This window comes from Colias eurytheme, chromosome 11, assembly GCF_061535395.1.
Source record: "Colias eurytheme isolate Ceu_HAF_F1 chromosome 11, ilColEury1 Martin Lab GWU primary, whole genome shotgun sequence".
NCBI lineage: Eukaryota > Metazoa > Arthropoda > Insecta > Lepidoptera > Pieridae > Colias > Colias eurytheme.
The window spans coordinates 8,817,490-8,843,913 of NC_142990.1; the positions used below are offsets into that span (position 1 = coordinate 8,817,490).

At 35.4% G+C, this 26,424-nt stretch overlaps 1 protein-coding gene across 2 annotated transcripts; it reads right to left on the reverse strand.

Annotated features, from left to right (window-relative positions):
* Window positions 1-578: 578 nt before the first annotated feature.
* LOC149904767 (dual specificity protein phosphatase Mpk3-like) lies at window positions 579-26,424 on the reverse strand. Of its 2 annotated transcripts, none has more exons than XM_090106838.1 (6): window positions 25,820-26,424; window positions 15,569-15,659; window positions 7,105-7,285; window positions 6,442-6,580; window positions 4,810-5,040; window positions 579-4,266 (listed from the first exon to the last, which is right to left on the reverse strand). In XM_090106838.1, exons 1-6 carry the CDS (start codon window positions 26,184-26,186, stop codon window positions 4,241-4,243), a joined length of 1,035 nt encoding a protein of 344 aa, XP_089962964.1. In that variant the 5' UTR covers window positions 26,187-26,424; the 3' UTR covers window positions 579-4,240. The 2 variants fall into 2 exon arrangements, with proteins under 2 accessions (XP_089962964.1, XP_089962962.1); XM_090106836.1 differs by having other exon boundaries at window positions 4,805-5,040.

The following is a 26,424-nucleotide window of genomic DNA, read 5'->3' on the forward strand; positions in this document are numbered from 1 at the left end:
TATTTAGAAACAAATTTTCGTGTAAATTCTTTATTGCAATTGAAAATAGATAATATGTAGGTAAATTCACGGGTAGGTACTAACTACTATTAGACAACTTTTATACTGTAGAAAAGTAGAGTATCCTTATCTATCCTAATATACTATTATAAAGGCGAAAGTTTGTATGTATGGATGTTTGTTACTCTTTCACGTAAATACTACTGAACCGATTACAATGAAATTAAGCACACATATAGAGGGTAACTTGGATTAACACATAGGATAGGTTTTATCCCGGAAAAACCACGGGAACGGGTTTTTCTTTGAAAACGCGGGCGAAGCCGCGGGCGGAAAGCTAGTATTAAATAATATTATAAAGCAGAAGTTTGTTTGTTTGATTGATTGAACGCGCTTATCTCACGAATTACTGGTCTGATTTGAAAAATACTTTCGGTGTCAGATAGCCCATTTATAGAGGACGCTAAGGCCAGTAGGAGCGGCGCAATGCAGGTTTTTAGAGCTTAAAGCTCTATCTTGATGCTGTTTAGTCACAATGAATTAGATTAGAGGTAGAGGAAAAAAATAAAATGCATAAATAATTTAACAGTGTTTATATTTTGTTTCAAGGTTAATAATATTACATGTGCCATGTGGCGTGATGCTGCTACAAACTTCACTTGATCTACAATGTAAAAATTGCACCTTTGTGCAGTCGTTACAAAACGCCATAAACTCAGGGCGGTTAAGAGGATTTTAACAATTGCACCATAGAAAAAAGCACTAAAAGATATCTAAAATGTTATCAACTCCATCGTTTAACATACACATATAATTATGTAATAAACAGAACTAGCATAATATACACAGGTACAAGAATATCTCAACTTCTGTGATACCAACCGCGACGGAACGCCGCACGCCTCACATTTGGTGATTTTGTGCACTACTTTATATACCATTTATTTAGATATATTTAGAAATATAAAATTCTTTATAACATCGTGCAACTAAAGCTTACAATTACACCATAACCGCTCGCACGAGGTGAATACCGTCGCAAGTTCCGCCTACAGTGATCCTATAACGAGTGTTCAACGACTTTAAAATTAAAGGCGGTTTTGATAATTGTTGATTCTTTATAAATTGGCATTGAGTGTTTAGGAAGCTGAATCTCGATAATACTTCTTAAACCTAAAACAAATTTACAATTCGTAACAATTAACTACTTTATAGTTATACTTAATGTTAAAGCTTGTTTTATTTACACACTTAAAGAGACGACGAAATTAGTTTCTATATAAAAATATATTTTTTGTTTAACAGCAAGTAAATAAATATTATATGCCAATGAGGATACAGCATATAGTTCTTACCAAATAAAAATATGGCGAACCACAATATATTATATACTGGTTATGAAATCCAGCAGTAATGTATCATTATTAAGACTTGAAGTTTTGTTTTATAATTCATAGAAAAATACACATCGACTATTATATTGAACCTATAATTGATTAAAACATACTCTTTTAACGAATACTTAAATAAGAGACGAACGATAAAATCTAAGTCGTGTACATGGTGGCACTGCTATTCGAGAATCAAGTTAAGAACATCAGTATAAAAATAAACTGCAGCATAATTTATTAAAATCTATCCTTTTCGTAAATATTCTCTGAAGTAAAATAATATTTTCGTATCTATTTATTTGAAAAGGACCAGATACAGTAGTAGGGATACAGTCACACATAACATTACAAAGACAATGATATTTGTTGTTACGCGTCGACTGTACGATACGAGGAACACCGCATGTCAGTGGTCAATGTAAATATTATATTTGTGTGAATGTACACTGTTAAACACAACACACACACATTCATACTTTACAATCACATTTAAATAACAATGGAAGAATTGTAAGAAGCACTCGGTTACATAAAATGTTTTCCACGAACGTTAATACAATACAGTATTTTCGGTGTAGTTGCACCAAACTATCGGTAACGAGCCGGGCTCGTCAACTAAACATACATTTAATTAGCCGTTAAGAGTTAACTGCTTACGGACGGTAACGTTGATTGTCAAGTTATCATTGTTACGCTAATTTCAATACAATTCTAAAATACGTTGTTCAATCAAACGACAATGATCAACAACCACTAACCATGGACCGAGCGTTTTAACGAGCGACTAATTAAATGTCTATCTACGGCTAACTACGTACGTGACAAGTGTAAAACATAAACATCTGTTAATCAGTGGCACAAACCGGCCGGAGCCGACAGAAATATCCTCATGGAGGATAGATAAGACGAACAGAACGAATCCATAAAAAAAGTAAAAATAAAATCTTGCATAAAAACGAATGGACACAAATGCATACAATGGAAGAAACGTGGTCAGGAATGCATCGCGTATCCATTATCCTAACGTATATCAAACTTATAAAATCCTTAATATTAATATATTCGTATTACAATATTACATCTGGCACTATTGCTAAGGTGCTAACGTATCCTAGTGTCGAATCGCGGCGTGTTATAACGTGCTGTAAACATTATAAACTACGTCCCGGGGTTGCGACGATCGCACATAAAGTGTACTCTATTAGTTATGACCTACATCACGCTTTGTTTTGTACTATTGCGCTGTTTGCACAAACCGTTTGTACCTTCTGTAGTCCTGTCTCGGTGTACGCATAATCGCTTCATGTCCCCTTTCTTATTTTTAAACGTGTCACTTTTTGAATATTTTAATTAGATAATACTCCCAAATATTGAGATCTCGACGTAATAACTTTTTAATACACTCACACATAGAAACACATATTTTAATATAATAATAGAAGCCATTTAATACAAGTAAAACATATTTCATCTCTGGATAATATATTTCTTTGTTTCAAATGGAATATTCAAAAATTGACATTAATCATGTACATACAATTTTGGCCTTAAATAACAACTACAATATAAAATTTATTTTCTCGCCGGCGAGATTATTTAAAACTATTTGTCCCTATTGACAATGTAAACAAATTTATTTATAAATTTCTTCATACACATATTATTTCAGACTAAGAAATAAAGATTAATTATTGTAAGTATTGATTCTATTTGAAATTTGTTTACATTATCTGACATAAAATGCGATTACGCGTCATCTTATGAAATGAATTCTAAAATATTTTAGAAATATCGACGAGACACCGCCAAGGGAAGTGAGAAGTGATCTATTTATTGTATTGAGGTATAGTTCAGGCGGTAGCATTGTAGGAAAATTCCAGAAATATAAATGGGACGATGGACAAATCTGGGATGTCTCGAGTGACACTATAGTCTTTAAGTGTTGAAAGTGTTATTCCTAAGAGGGCGTCACTAATGCGTTAGAACAGGAGTTACACTAAAGTATTCCAGGGTTCGTCAATGCAGCGGAATATTCGAAGTGATAATGCAGCGTGCCAACGTTCTGCAGATTGTAGGTGCATCACTATTTAGTTATGGTTAGGGGAAGGTGGATTTTGTCGCTTCTAAGGCTGCGTGTCCTGAGCGAAACGGTACAGGTGGCGATGTAGTTCTTGAGATTGGATCGATATAGGCGTGTCACTACTAAGTTCTGGGTTGAGAGGGAAGTTTCTGACGTGACAACGTCTTATAATTCGATAGAGCCGGCTGCACGCACGTAAAAACATGACTCATGCGGCGTTACCTCGCTCTGAGGCGTTCCATAGTGCAAGCGAGAGCGCGGAACGACCGACAAAGAAGCACAATCGGCCTTAAGACGTTATCACGTTCAACTATCGTCAGTAAACCGACTTTACAGACAACCAATTTTTTTCTTCTAGGGTAGCGTGTCAGCGAAAAGTCTACTAATAGCGCACTCCTGTCACTGCTGTTGCTGATCTTCTTGCAGCAGGTCACAACCGAAGTGTCATTGCGGCGTGTCCCGTGCGGCACTCCAGCGGTCGAACTCGATGCCGGAGTCGTTCTTCATTTGTTTAATTTTGTTCATTTGTTGCTAGGGGAAGGGGTTTTTGTTGCTTCTAGGGTAGCGTGTCAGCGAAAAGTCTACTAATCTACAGCGCACTAGTCACTGCTGTTATTGTTGTTGTTGCTGTTGCTGTTGGTCTTGCAGCAGGTCACAACCGAAGTGTCATTGCGGCGTGTCCCGAGCCGCACTCCAGCGGTCGAACTCAATGCCGGAGTCGGGCGACACGCCGACCGGTGCGCACCCGCACGGGTCCGCTGCGGCTGATTCACGCACGCCCAGACCCTCCAGCACCTGCAGCAATAGATAGGAGCATGTTAGTACGTGTTTGAGATATAATAGGAAAGTAAACTTATAGATGGGGTTATTGAGAAGTGAAAAGGATATTTAGGAAAACATTAATGACTGATAAAATAGGTAAAAAATGTCTTCTGAATCTTGGAATATAACGCTTTAAAGAGCAAATATAATATGCAATAATGCTTAATAGTCAAAATTAATATTTTCTCTGTATAAGTATCTATAACAACTATGCGCTATACTTTTTTAATAGATGACATTAAAACTACTAATATAAAAACTACAAATATACTAATGTAATTCTAAACCGCAAACAAGTAATAAAAAAATAATTTCCAGAAAAAAATAACATGAACACTACAGAATTGATAACACAAAACAAAACAAAACAAATATTCAATAACAACACAACATACACTAAACAGCAAACAAAATCACACCATAAACACACAAAAACACAGCGCGCTACAGCGGGACATTACACAGCAACCAAAGGACGGGGGGGATAAGGACGTAGATACAAAGCGCAGACCTTACTCAGTGGGGCGCTGCGCTCGTGGAGGCCGAGGTCCCGCTCGAACGAGTGCAGCTGCCGCATGAAGTGGAAGTTCGGCGCGATGTCCGTCTTGCGGGAACGAACTAGCTCGAACGCGTCGCGTAACGAGAGGCGATGTCGTTGCATGAGATACGCGAGTGTGACGGTCACGGAGCGGGACACGCCCGCCACGCAGTGTACTAGCACGCCGCAATGTGCTGACATCGCTTCCTCTGTGGACAAGGGAATGACACATGAAATACTGCACAGTGTAGTAATGGCACTAGATGTAGGGTGGGGACACCTAGAAATAATATAATATGTTGACATGATTGTGCGTAGCGACGTCGCATCTTCTGTAGAATGGAATGCTCCTTTCAATAAATGTTAACAGGCGGTAATATTGTTATGATGTTCAATACATGTTGACATACGTGCATACAAGTAGATTTTAACTTGATGGTGTCAATTAATGTGAAAATCGATGTTGGAAATTTTTTTAATGTATGCTCAATACTCAATAGACAGCCGAAGTAGTATATAATTTAGTTTTATGTATAACTAGACCGCCCCGGCTTCGCCTGTGGTACATATTTCGCAATAAAAGGTAGCCTATGTCCTTTCTCGGGTATCATTTACAGTCTACATTACTCAACGGATACCCAAATTGATACTAGAACCAAGAAACGAACATAATTGTCTACTATCGTTTTTACTAAGCAATTAACATACACCCACATATAAGAAGCAAAAAGTTAATTACACAATATTTTCAATGAAACCTTGACTACCCCGGCGCAATGAACCCATTGATTCTTAGATCCATTGACATTTTTTGTTGATAATTGATATCACATCCGCTAATTACGAATGCACCGGGCATCATTTGTTGCCACCTGCTCATTTGACTTCCGGCGATTATTGATTTATTATCAGATTATTTTCATTTATTCGAAAATGGTTTCCTTTTTGTATCAGTTAACGATAATCAGTCGTATTTACGATATTATAGTTGGTGATAAAGCTGAAGGTTACGAGTGTTTTTATAGATAACTTTAAATATCAGATTATCGGTAATGGATATCCATTGGATATCAATTTGGGTTTCCGTGTGCACTCGACTTAATATATTCAGAATTATCAATAACATCAACAATTGTGAAAGACAGAAGAATTTCTATGATATCCGTTATCCTATTTACGTATAATATCTAATTCGAAGATAAACAATAGGTATAAAAATAGCAAACCGCATTCAATTTCCGCCAACGAGATAACTCAGTTTCTTAGAAATAAACATCTATAATAATAGATAAAGGTCAAATTGAATATGAAACTCTTCTGAAGCGTGTAAAACCCACAATCTTAAAATAGATATGTAGTACAGACAAATCTACCATCTTCCTGTGAGGAAGACAAGACTTACCTTTAGACACATAAAAACGAAAGAGAAATTATAGAGTAGAAGAAATTCTATTTCTCTGGAGAATCTGGTTGTCGAAATGGTTCGAGTCCCGCCTCGTCGATTCATTGTTTTTTTTCTATTCTTTAAAAAATTCTCAGGAATATTAAAGCTATGTCTTAGTTTTTCTAGATTATAAGACTATAGAGAAATGTAAATAAAGTATCCTCACCAATAAACCGTATCGCCTGCGGAAAGTGTACAGCCAGGTTCTGACTCCAGTGGTCCGCGATCGGTATCTTCAGGTAGTTGATCCCGCAGCCCTCCGCCTCAAACGTGTTGGGAAGATCCGGCGTCACGTTTAGCACGTACTGAAAACGAAACAAATAATACGTTTTATTTCTTAATTTATTCAGCGACCTTCCTACAACGCGGTAATTACATTGAGGTACCATAATTGATGGGTGAACATGAGTTACTTTTCATACGGATGCTAAATTGCAGCGCGAAAAACGTTTGATTAGAACTTTACGGTTGTGGAGGTGATTATAATTATCTGTAAGTGAAACTAGGTTATATTGCTAAAGGTGTATTTATGAATGGGCTCCACTTTAATATCCTTATACGGTTACTGGACCAATATTTTCAAATAATTTAAACAGTATCAGACCAATATTAAAACAGAAATATTATTCTTAAAGAAGTAAGGACATTTTTAATATTTAGTTCTATAGCATTGATGAAAATGCTTTATAAATGAGAAAAAATTAAAGACGAAAGAAGCGGATTGGAATACCGCCTCGTGATCGATATTTTTCTAAGATTTAAAAATTTCCCAAGTTAGGACATACAATTTCAAAAAAGGTAGTTTGCAATACAGGCATCTCACTCTCACCTTTATATTATGCCTGGCTAGAGCCTCACAGTCCTCGCTGTTCGTCGAGTTGCCAAGGAACAGATTGGGCAGGATCTCGATGGGGAAGTCCTGCTGCACGTGCGTGTGCGTGTCCTCGCACTCTGATGACGAGCCGGAGGAAAGTGCGTCGTCGCTGCCCGAGCCAGAGATGCGGAGCGACCTGGAATAACGATATTGTACCATGAATATTTTGTTATAAGGAGTTGGATCTTATGTTCTTGGTCAAATTGCAAAGTTAACAAATAATAGTGTACGTCTCTCCTGTAATCACAAGTATTGTGTTGTTGTATGATTAGATGTAGATTAGAATGTGTACTAAAATAATAATAATACATCTAAAAGAATAATAATATAAAATCCTTATTGTGTCAGTATACCTAATGTTTTATTAAAATTTCTGTAAAATAAACAAAATAATTGAGTATGATCACGGTATAACGCTTTTGAACACCTTGATAATATCTTATGACGAATAAAGTATAATAATGTATAAGCATTCAAGTTAAATTAATTGAGTATTCATTTGAATACAATTATATTTCCTGAAAGCAATTCCTATTAAAATTAAAATTATCCGTATACACAATTTTCCTCCGACATTAATAATGTTATATGTGTTTATTGAATTTCGGATTTCGTTCCCCATAATGGAAATTTATGACAAACCACATCAAGATACAAATACCGGTGCTTTGTATAACAGAAATTGTTATTCTAAACCGAAGCCATGTTAAACGGAAAAGCAATAAATAGCTCCTCATATCAGCTCCAACAATCAACCGAGACCATTCGTCACTCGAATTTCATTTCCAAGTGTACTTTCCTTACAATGTTTCATGGCGACCTTAAAACCTAGCTACAAAACAATGAGCGATTAGGCGACCTATAAAGCGTTACATCATAGAAAGTCGTGAAGGTCTCTCGTAAGTGCTCAGGCAGGCTGGGGAGCCCGGCCGAGCGGCGATCGATAGCGGAGCTGCTGTGCTCAATGGGGGTGTAGGCCGGGGCTCTCCATTCACCTGCCCCCGTGGATCAATGGCCGCCCACACAGCGCGTCCTTACTCTACGCCCCCTCCCCCCCACACCCACCCCTGGAGCTCGTTTGACGCCAACGCGTCTGCTCCCACGCGATACTTTTCCGAATTCGCCTTCTCAACCGTCGCGCCGCCATTTAGTATGCCATTTAGAAAACAATCAAATTAGCTAGGCACGCGAGTGACGGCAAGTTTATTCACTGCATTCATTGACAGTCATTTTTCATTGTTGCATTATGCTATCGACAATTTGCTAGTAACAGCATATTATAATCCTGATGCTACCACAATGTATAAACTAGCTGTACCGCGCGTTTTCACCCGCGAATGATTCTGCAAAACCACGTACTTTTATACCTTATGTAGGTATTATTCTAGTACATATGCTACATGACTGCCAAGTATTATCAACATCCATACAATGGTTTTCCCGTGAAAGAGGAACAAACATGCATGCACTGCTCACCAACTTTCAGGTTTAAACTAAAATATGAAACTGTTATATTTGCCTTTGTGGTAGTTCCAAACTAAGCAACTAACCAACATCAGAAGCAAGTCTTGGCAACTAATAGCAAAATCATCCACTTAGGATATATGTCAAGACTCCATCTAGCTCTCTCTATTGAATATCAAAGCTATTATAATAGCTTATAATATTTTAAGTGTGTATGCAGAAACGCCGTATCTATATGCATCGAAAGTAGTATTCTTTTTCTTTGTGAATTTTCTTTAATAAGTCTCTCTTAAGTTTATGGTAAATAGGTGAAATCAATTATACTAATAGCATGATACCTCATTACAATTTGAAAAAGTTTTATAATTGACAAACAATTAATAAACAATACGACGTTTTCCGCCAGTTACAATAGTAGGCAAGTTAATCTACGTACGACGTATGTACTGCGCTATAATTCTAATTCAAAAGAAGCCAACAAAGTACATAGGCATTATTTCATTAGCCAGCGAGCGCATGAATGGTGCGTGTCCTCCGACAATTGTGATAAATAAACAAAAGTATAAAGTAGTAATGAATGTAGCAGTCGGTCAGCGAATTCGCAGGCGCTGTGTGGGCACAGGGCGCGTGGGCCGAGCGTGGGCGAGCCAACACGACCATTCAGCCCGCCCACGCTCGCTGATCTAACTGATCTAATAATGACAACGCTCGTACCAGTGAATTAAATCGATTTACGTGTGGGTGAGATTCGCACTCGGCTCGAAAGCACCTGTATACACTTTTGTTAATAAATATAGCCCACGAACAATTATTCCATTGTTGTTACGAAAATAGAATTCAATCTAAAGAAGGGCGAGCTTCTGTGTAGGTATATTTTTTATGATGTCGCGTTTTATGATTCCTTGAAATGATTTCACAGTTAATTATTTATAATCTAAAGATATTCACATATATAATGTTACATCTCACCGAATCTTTACTAATATTTATATTTAATAATAAATTCAAAATTGTGTTTGTTTGTTTGTCTTCCTCTCACGTGACTGACGTCACTCTAACGAGTAAAAATAATTATCCCATGAATAAAATAAGTGAAAAATTATTTACATAATTATTAAGGTAATTCTTGAAATTATGTATTCTGCAGACTGCAGTGTATAGAGTATTTCGTAAATATTTAAATTATAAGTTAACTTATCTCTACATGAGCGAAAAAACGGCACGTTCTCCGAATGGAATAAATAATAATCATAATTCTCAGCCATATTTGTATCGAAGTGTCAGTACGTTCGTGCGAATACAATTCATATTTGAACGGAGGGGCGAGCACCGGAAGCCATGACACGGCTCGCTCGTGTTATTAATGAACGAGTCCTATAACGTGTTTAGTGCCTTCGATAACGCGGCCGAAATGGAAGAGCGCTCGAACCGGCCGGGGTGATAAGAAGAAAGTGGCATCGCGATCGGTTCGGTTAACATCGAGTGGAGTGTGGGTCGGATACGTGTAGGCGTGCGGTTGCGTGCGGTGCGCCAGCGCAGAGGAATGCGGACCGACCCACCCGACGCCAATGACCGCCTGCAAGGGACGCTTTTTTAATACCTCACTTACTAGTTACCATCCTGTCAGGACTTTAACGAGCGAAATCGACCGGACAAAGAAGCGAGAGCGTTTGTTGTTTGTGTTGTGTGCACATGTGTGCGTGCGTGTTGCTTTCGTTTGATCATTTGGATTTAACACATTTTAGTAATAACATGTAATAGAGTAAAATTACTACTTTACTAAGCAGCTCTACCTTAAAAATATCGAGTTAAAAATATCATTTGAAAACACCCATCAGTTCATATTCTCGTCCTTAATTATTCAAAGGTTTTAATCAATAAATTTTTCCATTTTCACGAACCAAGATAACTAGCGTTTGTAATAACAATCAATGTTATTAAGATAAATACCTTAATTGCATTGCGAATTCATAACACGCAGCAACAACGGCAGCTTATCGTTTCATTCAGTATTTGGCTGTTTTACAATCCTTGTTTTACAATATAGGCTCATTCTTGAATAGCGAGCAAGATCATTAACAAATGCTTGTTTAGATAAAAAAGTTAAAACTCATAACGTTATGATTTTCGGTGACGCCATACAAAAAAACGATAAAGTTTACGGCGTACTGCTGCGACAACGTATTCGTCTCGTTCATGGCGACCTATGAATGAATGCCAACCTTGAATATATTTGCAATGTGAACACTAATAAAAACAACGCCATGAGCGGAACGACTTGCCTATGAGACAATGGCATATTAAAATTTACAATTTTATAGCATACCATAGTTGTGCTGCCATTACCGTGTATGCTAATCATGTACTGTGTAAGAGTACGTCTATACAATTGTACACCGGTATATACTTCGCAATTAACGTTCATTATGGTATCAATTATGACGTAACCGCAATAGCGACGACTTCTTGCTGATAGATAGTTGAAATCATACATTCGTTTTAAATAAAAAATTGTCTTATTGCACCAGGCTATACGAGTTCGTCATTAGCCAAACGTTTACAATTTTAAAACATCAATTACCTATTTACTGAAATTCAAGATAAAGATCCGTCAATCACGTATATTTCTTAAAAAACAAAACATATATTATTTATATTTTGTTTCTGCGAAAGACTCTGATAGACACTGGAGAGATAATAGAGATAAACTTCATTTGACTTCCTATAAAATACTACAACCACCGGAATTTAAAAGATAACGAATACATACAGGTGACTGGTAATTCGACGTGATCCTTCAAAGGGGTTATACTAGAGGTCATTTGCAACAAATTAAGTCCAGTTAACCAGGGGTCAAAAATGGATGGTTATGAGCTATGACGGATTTTGATATGAATATTTTCTGCCTTTTTACCAAAAACAATTATTATGAAAAAACTACTACACTGTTAACATTCACTTGATATTTTTTGAAAGCCGAAGAATGAGCGATCAGTTAAAAAAGAAAACTTGCCCAAAACTTGCATCACCTCAAAAAGAAAAGGGTCATAGCTCAATAACCATCCATTTTTGACCCCTGGTTAGCTGGACTTAATTTGTTGCAAATGACCTCTAGTGACCCTTTGAAGGATCACGTCGAATTACCAGTCACCCTGTGTATGAATGATTGAATGTTATGAATATAGCACATCCTATAACACACTCGCGAACGTATCCTGGTATAAAAATGAAAGCGGTCATCCATATTTTTAGCTGTACGCTGGTAAAATTTATTATTAAACGTGACGATGGTTGAGTCATGATCGTTCAGGCGATGATACGCTCCTGATAAATAAATGTAAATGTGGAGTGAGACGTGCAATGCACGCAAGTGGCCACTGTAAATTCGTGAATGAAGCATTCGGTCGCGTGCTGACGTCGCCGTGACGTCTCGCTGATAACCTGCCGACTCTGGCCTGACTGGCGAGCAGCGAGTCAACCAGGATCTCGAAATCATCGCTCGATAACATCTGTCCTACGTTTGTCCTTGAAACTGTTATTTGGGTAGATTAATTTGTGTTCGCGTGAGTTACTGTAATACAGATTGATAAATTGCCGTGGAATACGAATTAAGGAGATTATACATGGATATCATCAACGATTCTCAATCAATTTCAGGCTGTGTAGATGGTTATTGGGTCCTTTTAAGCGAGGCAAATGAGCGTTAATAATTATATGCCTCCATATTTGCTTCATTTTATTTTAAAAATGAATAAGTGTACAAGGTTAAAATGAACATTGGAATGACCGTTAGTCAACATTCATCACCAACATTGAAGATCTTCTAACAAAGCATTTCTAATATAAATAAAAAATAATATTCAAATTTCAAACCATTTATCATTATCTATCAATAGTACTTATGTAGAATACTGCGTGAATTTTGCACCATTGTTTGCTGCTACCAGCTTTTCACACATGGAAATCTAAAATTATGTTTGTTTGGATTTCTCACTTAACAGATGCTATTTTAATTCAATGAATACCGTAAATAGCATTAAGCAAACCACCATGCCGTGAAATACTCAATATTGGCCTTTAAACACAGGTTTCTGTAGTCCCTACACATATTTTAACGTTATGTTATAAACAGAACAAATACAATTACCAGATTGTGTTTACTGTCGTAATTTAGCTACTGTTAAATGTTTATTAATATAACGGCCCTGTTTGACGTCAGTCTTCCCATGCAATCAACCGAACGGGTATAGTCGAGTTACATAGTAGGTAAGTACACTACTACGCTTTTTCATTGAGCATTCAAGATTGATCCGTTCTTGAAATCGTAACAAAATTGCGAACAATCGTTATATAATTAGGATGAAAAGCGCTCCAAGCCTCGGTATCAGGTACAACATTCAAGTTATTTATAATGTTACAAACCCACTCAAAATCACGTGTAGGCCTCACCGTACGAGCGAGTCGTGGGTGTGATTAAAATTAAATTTACTTTCAGCACAAAATTGAATATATCTATTTATAGACAAGAAACGACGCCTGAATTTCGTGAACGTAGGCGTTAAAGTTCAAAGGATGTATGGCAAATAATTTTATATTAGAACAACGTATCGTCGTACGCTCGAAATCAATGACAGAAATACGATTCGTATCAATGAATTTAAACGTCGAGCTCATAGCGACCGTGCGTTGTGTACTGTGTAATAAATACTATTTTAGTTTGCGAGGCGAAAAACTGAATAGTGAGCGGTGATTTCCGTGAGCGCACACGTAGCATGAATGGAGCGTATGCCATTGAACGCGCAAGCCGTTTCTCTAATGCAATGGTTGGTGAGGTAAGCGCACACTCGGCTCAATGAGACCGTAGCGACGTAGGCACAAATGGTAATGATGAATGGGTTTATTAACCGAGCGCTTTTTATTAATGTCAAGTGGACTGCAATGCGCCACTCGGCCTCACCGGAACACTGGGGAGAGCGCTTCATGAGAAAACCATGTTCTTAACGTTTATGGTGCACTCAACTTGCCACAAAACACGACTTGCCGAGTTTAATTAACGCCGGAACATACCTATCGCTATGATGTAAGCGTGTACATTTTTATAATTTGTATTATTACGATTTACGTAAACCGTTTATTAGTTATTACCGAGATGTAATAACACTAGAGAGGTTTCAAATATCAAAGTTAATACCGATTTCATTTTTGAAAAAAACGTTGAATTAACGCAATAAGTGAACAAAACCAGTCATACAACGATTGCTAGTGAATGGAATATTTCATACAAGCGCGTAAAGTACGAGTCACCTCCAGTATCAATTGACACGTGCAATGTTAATTGCTTGTGAAACGTAACCAAGATATTGGCATTACATCACCAAATGTAGAACAATGAAAGGCGTTTAATTAACAGTTTCGTACGTAGGTATTATGAATAACGCCCTTTTATTGGTTGTTAATATTTATAAATGAAACCTACGTATTATAGTTGTCTATTTACTAAACTATTTCATAATAATAAACTCTCTTCTCAATGAGATCATCACCCCCAATATTTCCACTTTGCTTTAGTGTAAAATTATCAGAGGTGCAAATTACGTTATCGCTTTATCCTATTTATATCATACATATTATCGTTATTTTTATTTTTAATCCTATTATCGCTTCTTCAACGTATTTTTACATTATTTCAGAAATTTTGGGAATTGGTACAAAATATTTTGAATATTGAAGTTGACTTCCACAATATCATTATAACTTGCTCAAATTTACCAAGTAAACTCAAAATATAAATATGACCAAATGGAAATTATTTAATTTTTCATAAATTATAAAAAGTTCGTCGTACAAATAAAATTTAATTCTCCAATCGTTCGTAACTTCGTAAGTCGTAACACAATTTAATTTTGTAGAAATCACTTAAGTATAAATACTGTATATTATATTTACAAAGCTCCCACGTCGATCAAGTTTCAATTGATTCTTCGATTTGCGGAAGACGACGAAGTTAACAAAACAATAACGTTACGTAATAACGAATTACTACTTCAGAAGTAAGGCCACGTAGGATTCTCATTTATTAATTGGATTTTTAATAAACTTCTTAAATAAACACTCGAAACTTTTAATGAAAGACAGAAGGAGTGTTTTTTTCCAGTTTTTTAAATAATTATTAAAAAAGTTGCCCAAGGTTCTTTTTGCATAAATGTACCTAATATGAACGAGTTGGTGCGGTAAACCTAAACTAATTAAATTAAAAGTAAGCTCAAAATATAACACATACATGTATAGATTTCTTAATTTTGCATAATAAATTCAGCAGACCCGAATTACATGTAATCGAATATTTTTATTACCTATTTTTAATTAAACGAACAACTACACCAAGGAAGTGCTGATAACGCTGAAGGTCCTTAAATTATTGGAAAGCAATATATTTATCACTAAAGACAAGTCGACGTAATCGCTTGGAGAGAGTCGGCATTTGGAACGAGTACTTGGTCCGGAGGCGGCTTTTTCCGATAAAAGCTGAATGGTGAGTCTCACGCGCATGAAATCGGATTCCCACGCGTGCTAGTTTTTCCACCGTTCGCATAATTAATGACTATCGAGAGATTGCCTGCGCAACTCCTTCGACGTGGATGTAATATTGCTAATAACGGCTCCAACTATACGACGTATTAAAACTGTTTTTACAACAGTCAGTTTTTGTGCTTATGTTGCTAAAATAGGACATCTATAATTAAATAGCTTAGATTCATAAAGACCACCCGATGAGGTAAGTGCAACTAAATTAACTTGTGAAGGTGTACGTAGATTGACATAAAAGCTCAATAAACAAAACTCCATGATTGAAATTGGTGTGCCCCCGCGTGTTGATTACACAACGTTTACCAAACATGCGATAACGATATATTTATCAAGATATCGGTGTCGTCGACACCAAAGCTGTACTGACCGTAAGCCCATGAGCGGTAAGTGAGGTAAGTGCTGAGCCCCCGCTTCGCTGCACCACTCCGGGTAGGCCCGCCGGAACTCCGCAAAATCACCTGTTAACAAACAAATTGTTCTAACATGTTCATGCTGTAACTGATATAGCTAGAATGGCTAATATCTGCTAAAAAAGTCTTAAAATTTTAATATGACATCAAAAGTATCAGGAAGATTATAAAAATACGTGCAATAATAAGATCGTAAATTTTAATGCAACTGAAATACATTTTGGTAAGGATTTTATACATTTGGATCGCTGTAGAAGCATTCAAGTTTTGTAACTAAATAATCAGAACGTTATACATCTCAGAACGGCACGTCCAACGTATGCCCAGTGCCCACCGACATTTGAAATTCCGATAGATTCGTACTCTTCTCGGAAAGGAATTCAATAGCGAGCGGCATGTTAAAGGTTAATTCCCGGTATGAGAGGCATCTTTTAAAAATGAGCACGTTTTAATTTCGAATTTATAAGGATGAGAGATGGAAGACACCGACAAAACGTCCGGTGCGTCAGGCCTACTTCCGGCTGTTCGCCACCATTGTGATGCTAATGTCGCCCACTTCGTCGTACCACGCATCATGCATACATGTTACATCTATAGATACATTAGCACCCAAAACAGAAGTAGCCTGTACGATAGCATAGGTAGCTGTCAATAATGATGTGTTTATATTCCTTTTTTTAGTCGAATTCGAGTAGGTCACTGAAGGTAAAGAGCAAAAAATTACGATCCGTGACTATGGGCCATATCTTATTTATTCTGTTCATATCGTATTCATGAAAACCGCTATTACTCAATGTCAATGTACGAAAGAACCCTTGATTTGAGTTATTTTTGTTGCTTTGTGTTGTTTATCACACCGAGACTTTAGATTTTCGCAAGTTTGTGTTTTAATGACGTTCCAAAAAGTTCAGGTCATGGAAGTCCGGAGATGACAAACATATTTGAGCGTCGGTGCAAATTTATGCTATAGTGAACCTTGCAAATAACGAGCGCCCACCACAACAAACGCGGCGTTTAAGGCAATGTCCACTTGGGCTATCGCGTGGGCGTGACCTTGCGAATCGCTCCAACTTCTTATACCAACTTGGTTTCGAGTGGGCTCAGTGTTTTGATACGTATCGGAAAATATCAAGTATCGTAAAGCAAATTTATATTTATTTACATTACGTAAGTACTTTTCCAACATTTTGTCTGTAAAGATGTTTTTATTCTTATACGAAACTGGCCTAAGCATTTTTGTATTCTAGGTCATATTATTATGACTACCTAGAATCTAGATACTGTGTAACATACATTTTCTAAAGCATAGACAGAAGCACTATGCAAAATGCATCAACACTATTCGTAATTAAAAATCCGTATTCATTTAAAGTAGGTAGCGTATATCTCTTTTCTTTTACATCGTCGCTCGACTAATGTGTAGTTCAGACGACCTAATTTGTATTTTTTTCTTTAGCGGTTGCAATTTGGGTGTTGTGCGCAGTCGCGTGGTGCTGGTGTAGCTTGCCGGCGGGTGCGGGTCGCGGGGCGCGCGGCTTCAGCATCGATCCGGTGAGTCATCGTGTCTGCCCATTCATCCGCCGCACTCAATGAAACAACGTGCCCCCGCCCCCGCACACCGCCCGCCGCGCGTACCACCCTCCTAGTGTCCTCGCCAGCAAGGACTCCATTAAACACCCTCGCCCGCTGAACCTTGATACGCCCACGAAGAGCAAACTTGCGATTCACTTGTTCAGCTCAGCCGTGATTTCTCGTTTTCAAAGACTCCCAGTAATGAATACAAAAATAATTGAGAAGAGCCTCGCTACTCTATAAAGCTATACAAAGCTGCAAAATGACATCTTGCATATTAACCTACTTTTAATGATATTTAATATTTATACATAAACATATTTTTAACGCTACCTACAGAAGAGCAGGGTAATTGATTTTCTAAATTCGTAAACTATGTTCCATGCAGGAAGTGAAGTATAAAACATTAATTAAATTCTCGAATTTCTTTCTCAGTAAAGCGGAAATCCCAATCTGACGTTCGCACCGGTTATTCTCCGGAAGTCAAGCTAACGGCTAATTGGAGTCGTGATGGAAACCAGTAAAGGAATAAATAGTGTAATGTGTGGTAACTGACAAACCACAAACGCGGTGATGTCGCACAAAAGGAAAAGATAACGGAGTGAGCCAGTTTTACCGCAAGATGAATAAACAAATCCCGTATCCCGTCCATATATTTTAAGAATTTGTAAACATATATGGAAGCCGCCTACGCCTGTATTGGATACGTCGTAATATTTCTTGATATGATCATATTTGGAATTATTACGTGATATGATTTAACCTGCCGACGCGGACGGTGTCAATTAAAATTGAAATGCTTTTTTAGAGCACATTGTTTGTGGGAATGAATTAAAACAAATGCATTAAGCTTAATTATAAATTCTGTTACGCTGCCTGGTGGAAGTTGTTAAAAGTAAGATTGTACGTAATTCTGATGGCATATTAATAACAAAGCTAAATAGCGTATAGGTTTAGTCCGGGTTTATAGTCAGGAGCTCCCAAGGGTGGCGGTGTAGGCGGCAGGTGACAGACCTTGGCACACCCTAGCCACTAGTCACTCACCCTTTTATTTTGCACTCAATTCAGCAATAAACTATTAAATTACTTCTTTAGAGCATCTCACAAAAACTACATTACAAATCCGGAAATATTCAATTGCTATCAAAGAGTAAGGAAAAGTGTTTTGTTATGAATGACGATACAAAATTATGACGTTTAGTCATATCACTGAATCTAAGAGTACAGATTCAACCCAACAGACTTTATTGTCACACTAAATAAAGACCAATTAAGGCAGTTTAAGGCAATTCATGGGAAGAACATCGTAGGCGAGATATAAATATAATTGAGCTGAGATAGGTCAATTGAAAAGTTAAGTGTTCAATCAAATATTCTTAAAATAAAGCGGTGAGTAAAAGTTCGACTCATTGAATTACTGAAAAAAAACATACACATTGTTTCTGTGAACGAGAATTCATTTATGAAAATGTTTATATGAAAAAAGTCCAAGAAATAATAAGTTTATTTTAAGATATTATAAGGAAATCAAATTTGCCGAGGGACAAGTAATTTGGTTCGTAAACTTAATACCTATATCAGATTGACGCCATTCATATTGGATTTGTACAAACCGATAGAGGATTTTTATAGCTATCCGAAAATAACTGACGTTGAAAGAGGTAGAATGGAAAAACAGCGAATGGATTTCGTTCATGAAGCATTTTTCTTAGAAAAAATAAGGTGTATTTTCAGAACTACACGACCAATAATTATTTGGGTAAACATTTTTTTTTGTTTTTGGTTTAACAAATCCTTACTAATATTATAAATGCGAAAGCAACTCTGTCTGTCTGTCTGTTACTCAATCACGCCTAAACTACTGAACTAATTTGCATGAAATTTGGTATTTCATGCAAATTAGTTCAGTAGTTTTATTGCAAAATATGTACCATGGGCGAAGCCGGGGCGGACCACTAGTTGCTTATAATTTTATAATACCTAATTTAAAGCTTATTTTACAAAGTAAACCCACTGGCTAAAGCTGTTATTTCGTGATTAAATGAGATTATAAGGCCTAAGATAATAAGATAAGGCCATTCTTATTTCTTTAATTCTACCTTAACCACAACCAGTATGATGTGTCTGCGTATCACTTATAGGAAACAGACAATTCGATCTCCATCTATTTTTAAAACAATTTATCTCTAATTTCTGTGGGGATAAATACAACAAAGCTGGGCTTTGTGTACATATTGAACCAATTAAGAAGCGGGTCGATTTCAGAGCGATAATAGCTCTGGCGCCATTGAATAAATGATAACTAACAGCTAAGTACATTCATAATCATACATCTTATGTATCAGCACAGTAGTCATATTCACGCTTTTCTTACATATAATTCAATAATGAATCGCAGTTCTTATATATAAAAGTAATAACATTATGCTAGTTTCATTTCAAATGATAAATGCGCTGAATTTTTGCCTTTACCCATTCAACAATACAACAATAGAGCAACCTTTAAAATGTATTTTTTATCCTGGGTCATCGTAGCGAAACGACACGAAATTAATTCAAAATACAATGAATACTAGCAAAGCTGTAAATCCGCGGTTTGGACATTACATCAGCATGCAAAAACCTTCAATGCCAATGTTACGAGTTACGACCGTGTAATAAACTGATAAAAGACTCATTCACAGTTTAATAGTCAATATAACACCTTGAATTACTATATTATCAGTTATGATTGTGTTGTTGAGTTTGTTTAAAAATAATTGTAGCACTACTCGGAATGAACAAATCTTCTGGATGTATGGTATAAATAGACGCATACAATTACAAACTATAGAAGTGTTCAGGTCAAGGAGAAGTTTCTCATATAAACTTTGTCCCGAAATTTGATCTTCGTTCTTTAGTGGCACAGCTATGACAAATATTCCGTATCCCCTCAATAATATCAAAAGCTCACTTCAGAAACGAACGATACGATAATAAAACGTCCGTGATGATTTCATTTTCCTCTATTAGATCGAGCCAGCCGACCAGATGCGAAAGATTTCTCATACCATTAAACGATAACTGTTAAACATTGGTCAGATTTCTCCACATCCTGAAATTGTGCGCACGTGCTGTTTGTTTGGACGAAACAATAACCATCGGTGTTTATGCAGAATTCAATATTTATTGGCAGAGATTCGTATCCGCTTCTGTTACATTTCTTTGTCCGAACCGTATACCAAAATAAAAGTGATATATTTACCTATATACCGATAAATTTTCAACTGATTGACCCAAAGGTAATAAGAGCACACTATTTCTTTCCAATTATTATTTTTTTTCGCGATATAATATTTCAACGTTAAAACGAAATATGGCGAGCGAAATTAAAAATTATTGATAGGACGTGAATGAAACAGGAACTTATTAATAAAATTGCGACACTCTTCCGCTGGAGGAAGACCATGCATATGCAGGCATCCGGTCGCCTTTGATCATACTTTAAATATTTACTATAACTCCAAAGCAAATAATTCGTTGTTAAAATACATATATTTTACATAGTTATGCTTTTTTAATAAACATTGGTAAAATAAAAAATACAATTTAACTTTCATTCTCATGCTAGTAAACGTATGCAAGTTGCCTCTAGAGAGATAATAAAACTGAAACTGTTTTTTTAGATAAAAATGACACAAAAATGTATGAGTTTTATTCATTCACAGGGAGCGCTATGAAACATTGGCAACTAGCTTTCGCCCGCGTTTATATACGCGATCTTTACAAATCGACATAGCTTGATAGCTTTTACACCACTAAAATTCCTAATACAAAAATGCATTATGCAATCGTATACAGCGTGATAGTACAGACATAGATTGCACTTATAATATTATCATGGACGTGGCTGTATTTGTATTTATAATCATTATAGTAAAACGATGACGCATATTATTTCCTCTGAGCGCACGCAGGACTCGCGCTATTTACATAATGTATGGTTATTATTCGTAGAAGAGTATAAAATGCGATGGTCGGAAACGTAAACGCGTCCGCGTTAGAGCTGCGATCGTAATCTATCGTCTCGCATTGGAGAGCACAATAAGTAACAGACATCCTCTCCCACGTTTGGTAGAACGGATGCCTCAACTTGCGACCTCCGTCATTATTAAGCGGCTCGAATACCTACACGACCGACTGAAGAAATGTAACGATATATTCAATGTGATTATATAATATATTGTCTGCTCTATTTTAATAGCTCTTTATTTATTATTTATGGGCGAGTTATTAATATCGGCATAATTTAAAATATCTTAAGCCATAAAAATATGCCTCCTAATGTAAGTATACTTTGATATTCCCTGGACTTGAAATGAGCAATTAATTCCACATGGAGATGATCAGAATAGAAAAAAAGTAACATATTTATTGATGAACATGCATATTGCATATAATATATGCTATTTTTACCCGACTACGGCAAAGCAAAAGGAGGGTTATGATTTTGACAGGCTATGTATGTATGTATGTATGTATGTATGTATGTATGTATGTATGTATGTATGTATGTATGTATGTTCATCTGTTCCCTCGTAACTTCTAAACTACTTATCAGAATTCGACAAATGACATATCATTAGAAGCGTCTTAATTGTCCGCTGGTTATAGGCTATATGGGGTTTCACAAAATCTAATGTGGCGCCCTCTAGCGGACAAAACATACAGAGTAAAAAAATAAAGTTAAGATAAATATGCCGTGTTTGGTATCATTTGAAAGCTTTTTACTTGCACATTTTGAATATATATATATATATATATATATTACTAGCATTTACTTGTGACTTTACCTGTATTCATGGGCTGATGGCATATAATTCACATCTTTTCGTTCATAGCTTCTTTATTAGTTCATCAATTTAACTTTTGTCAATATTATGCACCAAAAATACACTTTAACACCAAAATAGTACAAATAATAAAAAGTAAAACAACTAAAACCCAACTACGACAAAAAACGACGCTGAAAAAGTATAAAACAAGATTTTCAGAATTCCACTATGTAGAGATAAATTTTCATGTTTGGAAAGGCGTAGTCACACGTTACATATATCTACCGTAGCACTTTGACAACGTGTGACTACGCCTTTCCAAACATGAAAATTTATCTCTACATAGTGGAATTCTGAAAATCTTGTTTTATACTTTTTCAGCGTCGTTTTTTGTCGTAGTTGGGTTTTAGTTGTTTTACTTTTTATTATTCTTATACTGTTCATATTCTTCAAATCCACTTGAAACATATTCATATTTGCATGCAAACACTCACTAAGAATATCTTAAATTACCTATTACAATAAATGCTAACTTGGACTTAATTCATTCATTATTAAAATTAACATACATTACATACACAATCGTAGCAGCTAGCTATGTGTATTAAATTCAATAATTAAAATAATTTGGAAAATCCAAAAGTGCACGCCTCATAATTTTTTTTTAATAAATATTTAACTATTAATTATTATTTTTGTTTATTTAATAACAATTAAACCACATCGAATCAGACCCTGAAAAATGAAAGGGTTCTATTCCTGAGCATACTCAAGTGTAAGAGAAAAAAAAAGACTCGATTAGTAAAGTATTTCGGTCGCTATCGTGTTAACAAGAAAAAGGATCCGCACATACAGACACACGGACGTCCAAGACAGAACTTTTTTAAACTGTTTTTTAACTAGTTTAAATAACAAAAATGACATCAAAAATATCATGAACGTTAAAAATAGTGTTTTTTCTTAATATGTGTGTGTATGTATTATCTTACAAGTGCAATGTATGATACATAAAGACATTTTAAGTTTGAAAAATCAGATGTTTTGCGCGAAGTGACAGTAGTACCCACCTCAACGCTTCGCTTATGAGGCGTGCAAAAAACATATATTCCATGTATAATATATCGATTTAGTAGCTAATTGTTATGTAATATGATTCAAAAGGAATCAATGAATGTTTATTTTGAATATCTGTGATAAAAACATATTGAGACTTGAGTTTTGCCTTCACATGCATTATACATAGGCATTAAATTACTTTTTATGCTCAATAAAGCAATGAATAATAATTAATGGTTAATAGAAGAACTCGTTTGAGCAATTGTCAAGTGGCATGTTATCACATGTAGTTTGATGTAGTTTTCACCGGTTTTGTATGGGACGAACTTAAATAAAATCCTTATTTTATAAATTTAAGTTTATACCCTTATGAAGCAATGCACTATGTATACAGTATGTCTTAGTACTTAATTCAAGAAAATCATTAATAAATATTATACCAATAACCATGATATTGATTATAGTCTAGAATCTAGATAGATAGATATGTAACACCAACATCATAATTATAGCACATGTGCAATGAATGCGCATTATATAATTATTTTACTCAATAACTAACTTTACTACATTTAATTATGATCTGCATGTTATCAGTGCTAGCAGAACATTAATTATGTATATTACTAGCTTTCCGCCCGCGGCTTCGCCCGCGCAATCAAAGAAAAACCCGCATAGTTCCCGTTCCCTTGGGATTTCCGGGATAAAACCTATCCTATGTCCCGGGGTAAAAAGTAGCCTATGTCCTTTCTCGGGTATCAAAATATCTCTATACCAAATTTCATGCAAATTGGTTCAGTAGTTAAGGCGTGATTGAGTAACAGACAGACAGACAGAGTTACTTTCGCATTTATAATATTAGTATGGATATATTATTATACGAAGATAAGGTAATAAAGAAAGTATTTATTAATTAAATATTAAGATTTAGCGATACTTGTTCTATTGATTTAAATACTACTACAATTATAATATCTTATCTTTCTTATATATAAAAATGAATCGCAAAATGTGTTGGTAAGCGCATAACTCGAGAACGGCTGAACCGATTTCAATAATTCTTTTTTTATTATTTTCCTTGAAGTACGAGGATGGTTCTTATGTAGAGAAAACGTAAATATTATGTACCACGGGCGAAGCCGGGGCGGACCGCTAGTAGGAGTATATTAATGGGAAATAAATATTAAACAATTATGAAAATATTTCCATAAATATATCACATAGGTATTACATATTTTAGTTGGGGTTTATTAATTGTTATATTCTATTTGTTTTTTACAATTAGGGACATTTATTTAGCAAGCAGACATGCAGTTGTCTGTACCCAAAGTGTGTAGGTTTTAGTTTTAAAGTCTCTTCATATGATTATCATCCTGATCCCATAACCTTGTACTTATTCATTTTCACACTTCACATGTGAACTAATAAAGGTGGTCAAATATATTAATTAAGGCTGATTTTTCAATCCTTGGTTAATACTTATTCGTCGAATAATGTACTAAACTACCATTTCATAAATGTATTCTTTGGTCGTATTTGACAGTTTACGGGTGACATTTTAATATTATTGTGTAATACTTTATTTGGCGGATAAGTTTTAACCATGGATTGAAAAATCAGCCCTTATACATAGTACATACAAACTAAATAAATTTTAGTTTATTTTTGTTTTATGGCAGTATAAAACTTGTTACATGGAATATATAACACATATTAATTTCATATTTTTCTTGATTGATTATTCTCAGGATATTTCTTTTGTGCTAGTCAATTAATGTTGCGATCATAGTTTGACCCCATATAAAACAATGAAAAGAAGCACAGCAGTCAGCAGTGCAAGAAAATCATATTTAAATGAATTACCATCATTATAAAAAATGTTTCAACAGAGAGCAGGCAATAAAAACTTTATTGACTTCTTCCAAATCTACATGAATGATATTATATACCAAGTTTTGATTTTTTGTCCATAATATATTAATAGTGCTCATCAAATGTAAAAAAAATAGATAAAAAAATATAAAGCATGACTCCTATAGCTCTACTTAATAGATTTTCCAAATATTGTGTCAAAACGCAGTTAACAAATTCATGAGATAAAATTATGTATAATGGTGCTTATAATCGACTAATTAATTTGTTAAATGTCTTTATTATATGGAATATTCTATATGGAAACAATTTTGGTCTACAAGTAATATAAACTACTAACTTTTAAGAGCTCACATATTATAAATTACTTATATGGTGTTTTTTCTTATTTAAATACCTAAATGAAATCTGTGAAAAGTGCTGAAATTGTTTTGCCTAAACAATTAATTATCCACAAAGAAAATAAGTGGTGTTGTAATAAGAACCAAGATGTAAAAAATTTGGATCCAATGTTCATTATATTAAAATGCTATTTAATTTCTATTAATAAATTATTAATTTGAAAGGTGTTTATACTATTTGGATTATAGTATTTAAATACATGGTTAATTATTATGGTTTATACATTGCATAAAAATAGGTAGAAACAAAGGTGAAAATAAAAAGCCTATTGTGTGAAACATAACATAGAGCCATTCAAACCTTATAATAGTAAATTAGTAAGTCTTCTAGTTCTAGCTTTAAATAGAAATAATACACTTGATTCATAATCTTCACTTTAAATGTTCATGCATCATCATAGGAAATTGGTATTTACATGTAAACTTTTGTGCTGATTATTTTAATAATTTATTATTATTTTCTTATAAAAAAGGAATTGAAGAAAGTAATTACCTTCGAGGCACACGACCTGCACGCCATCTTGTTTGAGTCGTTTGAGCAGGATACCATGCACGGAGTCTGGGTCCCGCGGAGCTCCATCGCTGTACAGGACAAAGGTTCCCCTCGAACAGCAGTGCGTGATACGAGCCTTTAACTCTTTACACTGGACTGTTGACGCCAGTTCTATTTTACCCGCGGCTAGTCTCCTTAGCATAATACTGGGTATCGAAAAGTTAACTGCAGAACGTATGTGGGATACAGCATACTCGTTAGACCCTCGACAATCAATCAAAACTGTGTCCCTTTCGTCTGATCTTAACTTTGTTAGCAACCATTCTTTCGAGACCAGAGCACATTCGCATTCAGAATCCATAGGCATCTTGAAAACACTTGAATAATTTCTGTTTACAAGGGTCTTTGATAGCCTGTTGCACTCTACACTTCAATTCTAAATTTCACAAATAGGACAGTCTTTGATTTTCACTGCCATTTTTTATTACATGAAAATGGTATAATATAAACATAAGTTTAAAAATAGCCGATAAATATAAACACTAACTGAAACGCCTATGAAAAGTAATATAGGCGACACAACAATCTGCGCTGGGCGCAAACTA

Coding starts and splice junctions, on each gene's coding strand:
- LOC149904767 (XM_090106836.1), bottom strand. CDS start 26,186: ATGCCTATGGATTCTGAATGCGAATGTGCTCTGGTCTCGAAAGAATGG. Junction 6,581..7,104: donor TAGCCAGGCATAATATAAAG/GTGAGAGTGAGA, acceptor TTTCGTTTTCAG/TACGTGCTAAACGTGACGCC. Junction 4,267..4,804: donor GCAGCGCCCCACTGAGTAAG/GTCTGCGCTTTG, acceptor CTATTGCTGCAG/GTGCTGGAGGGTCTGGGCGT.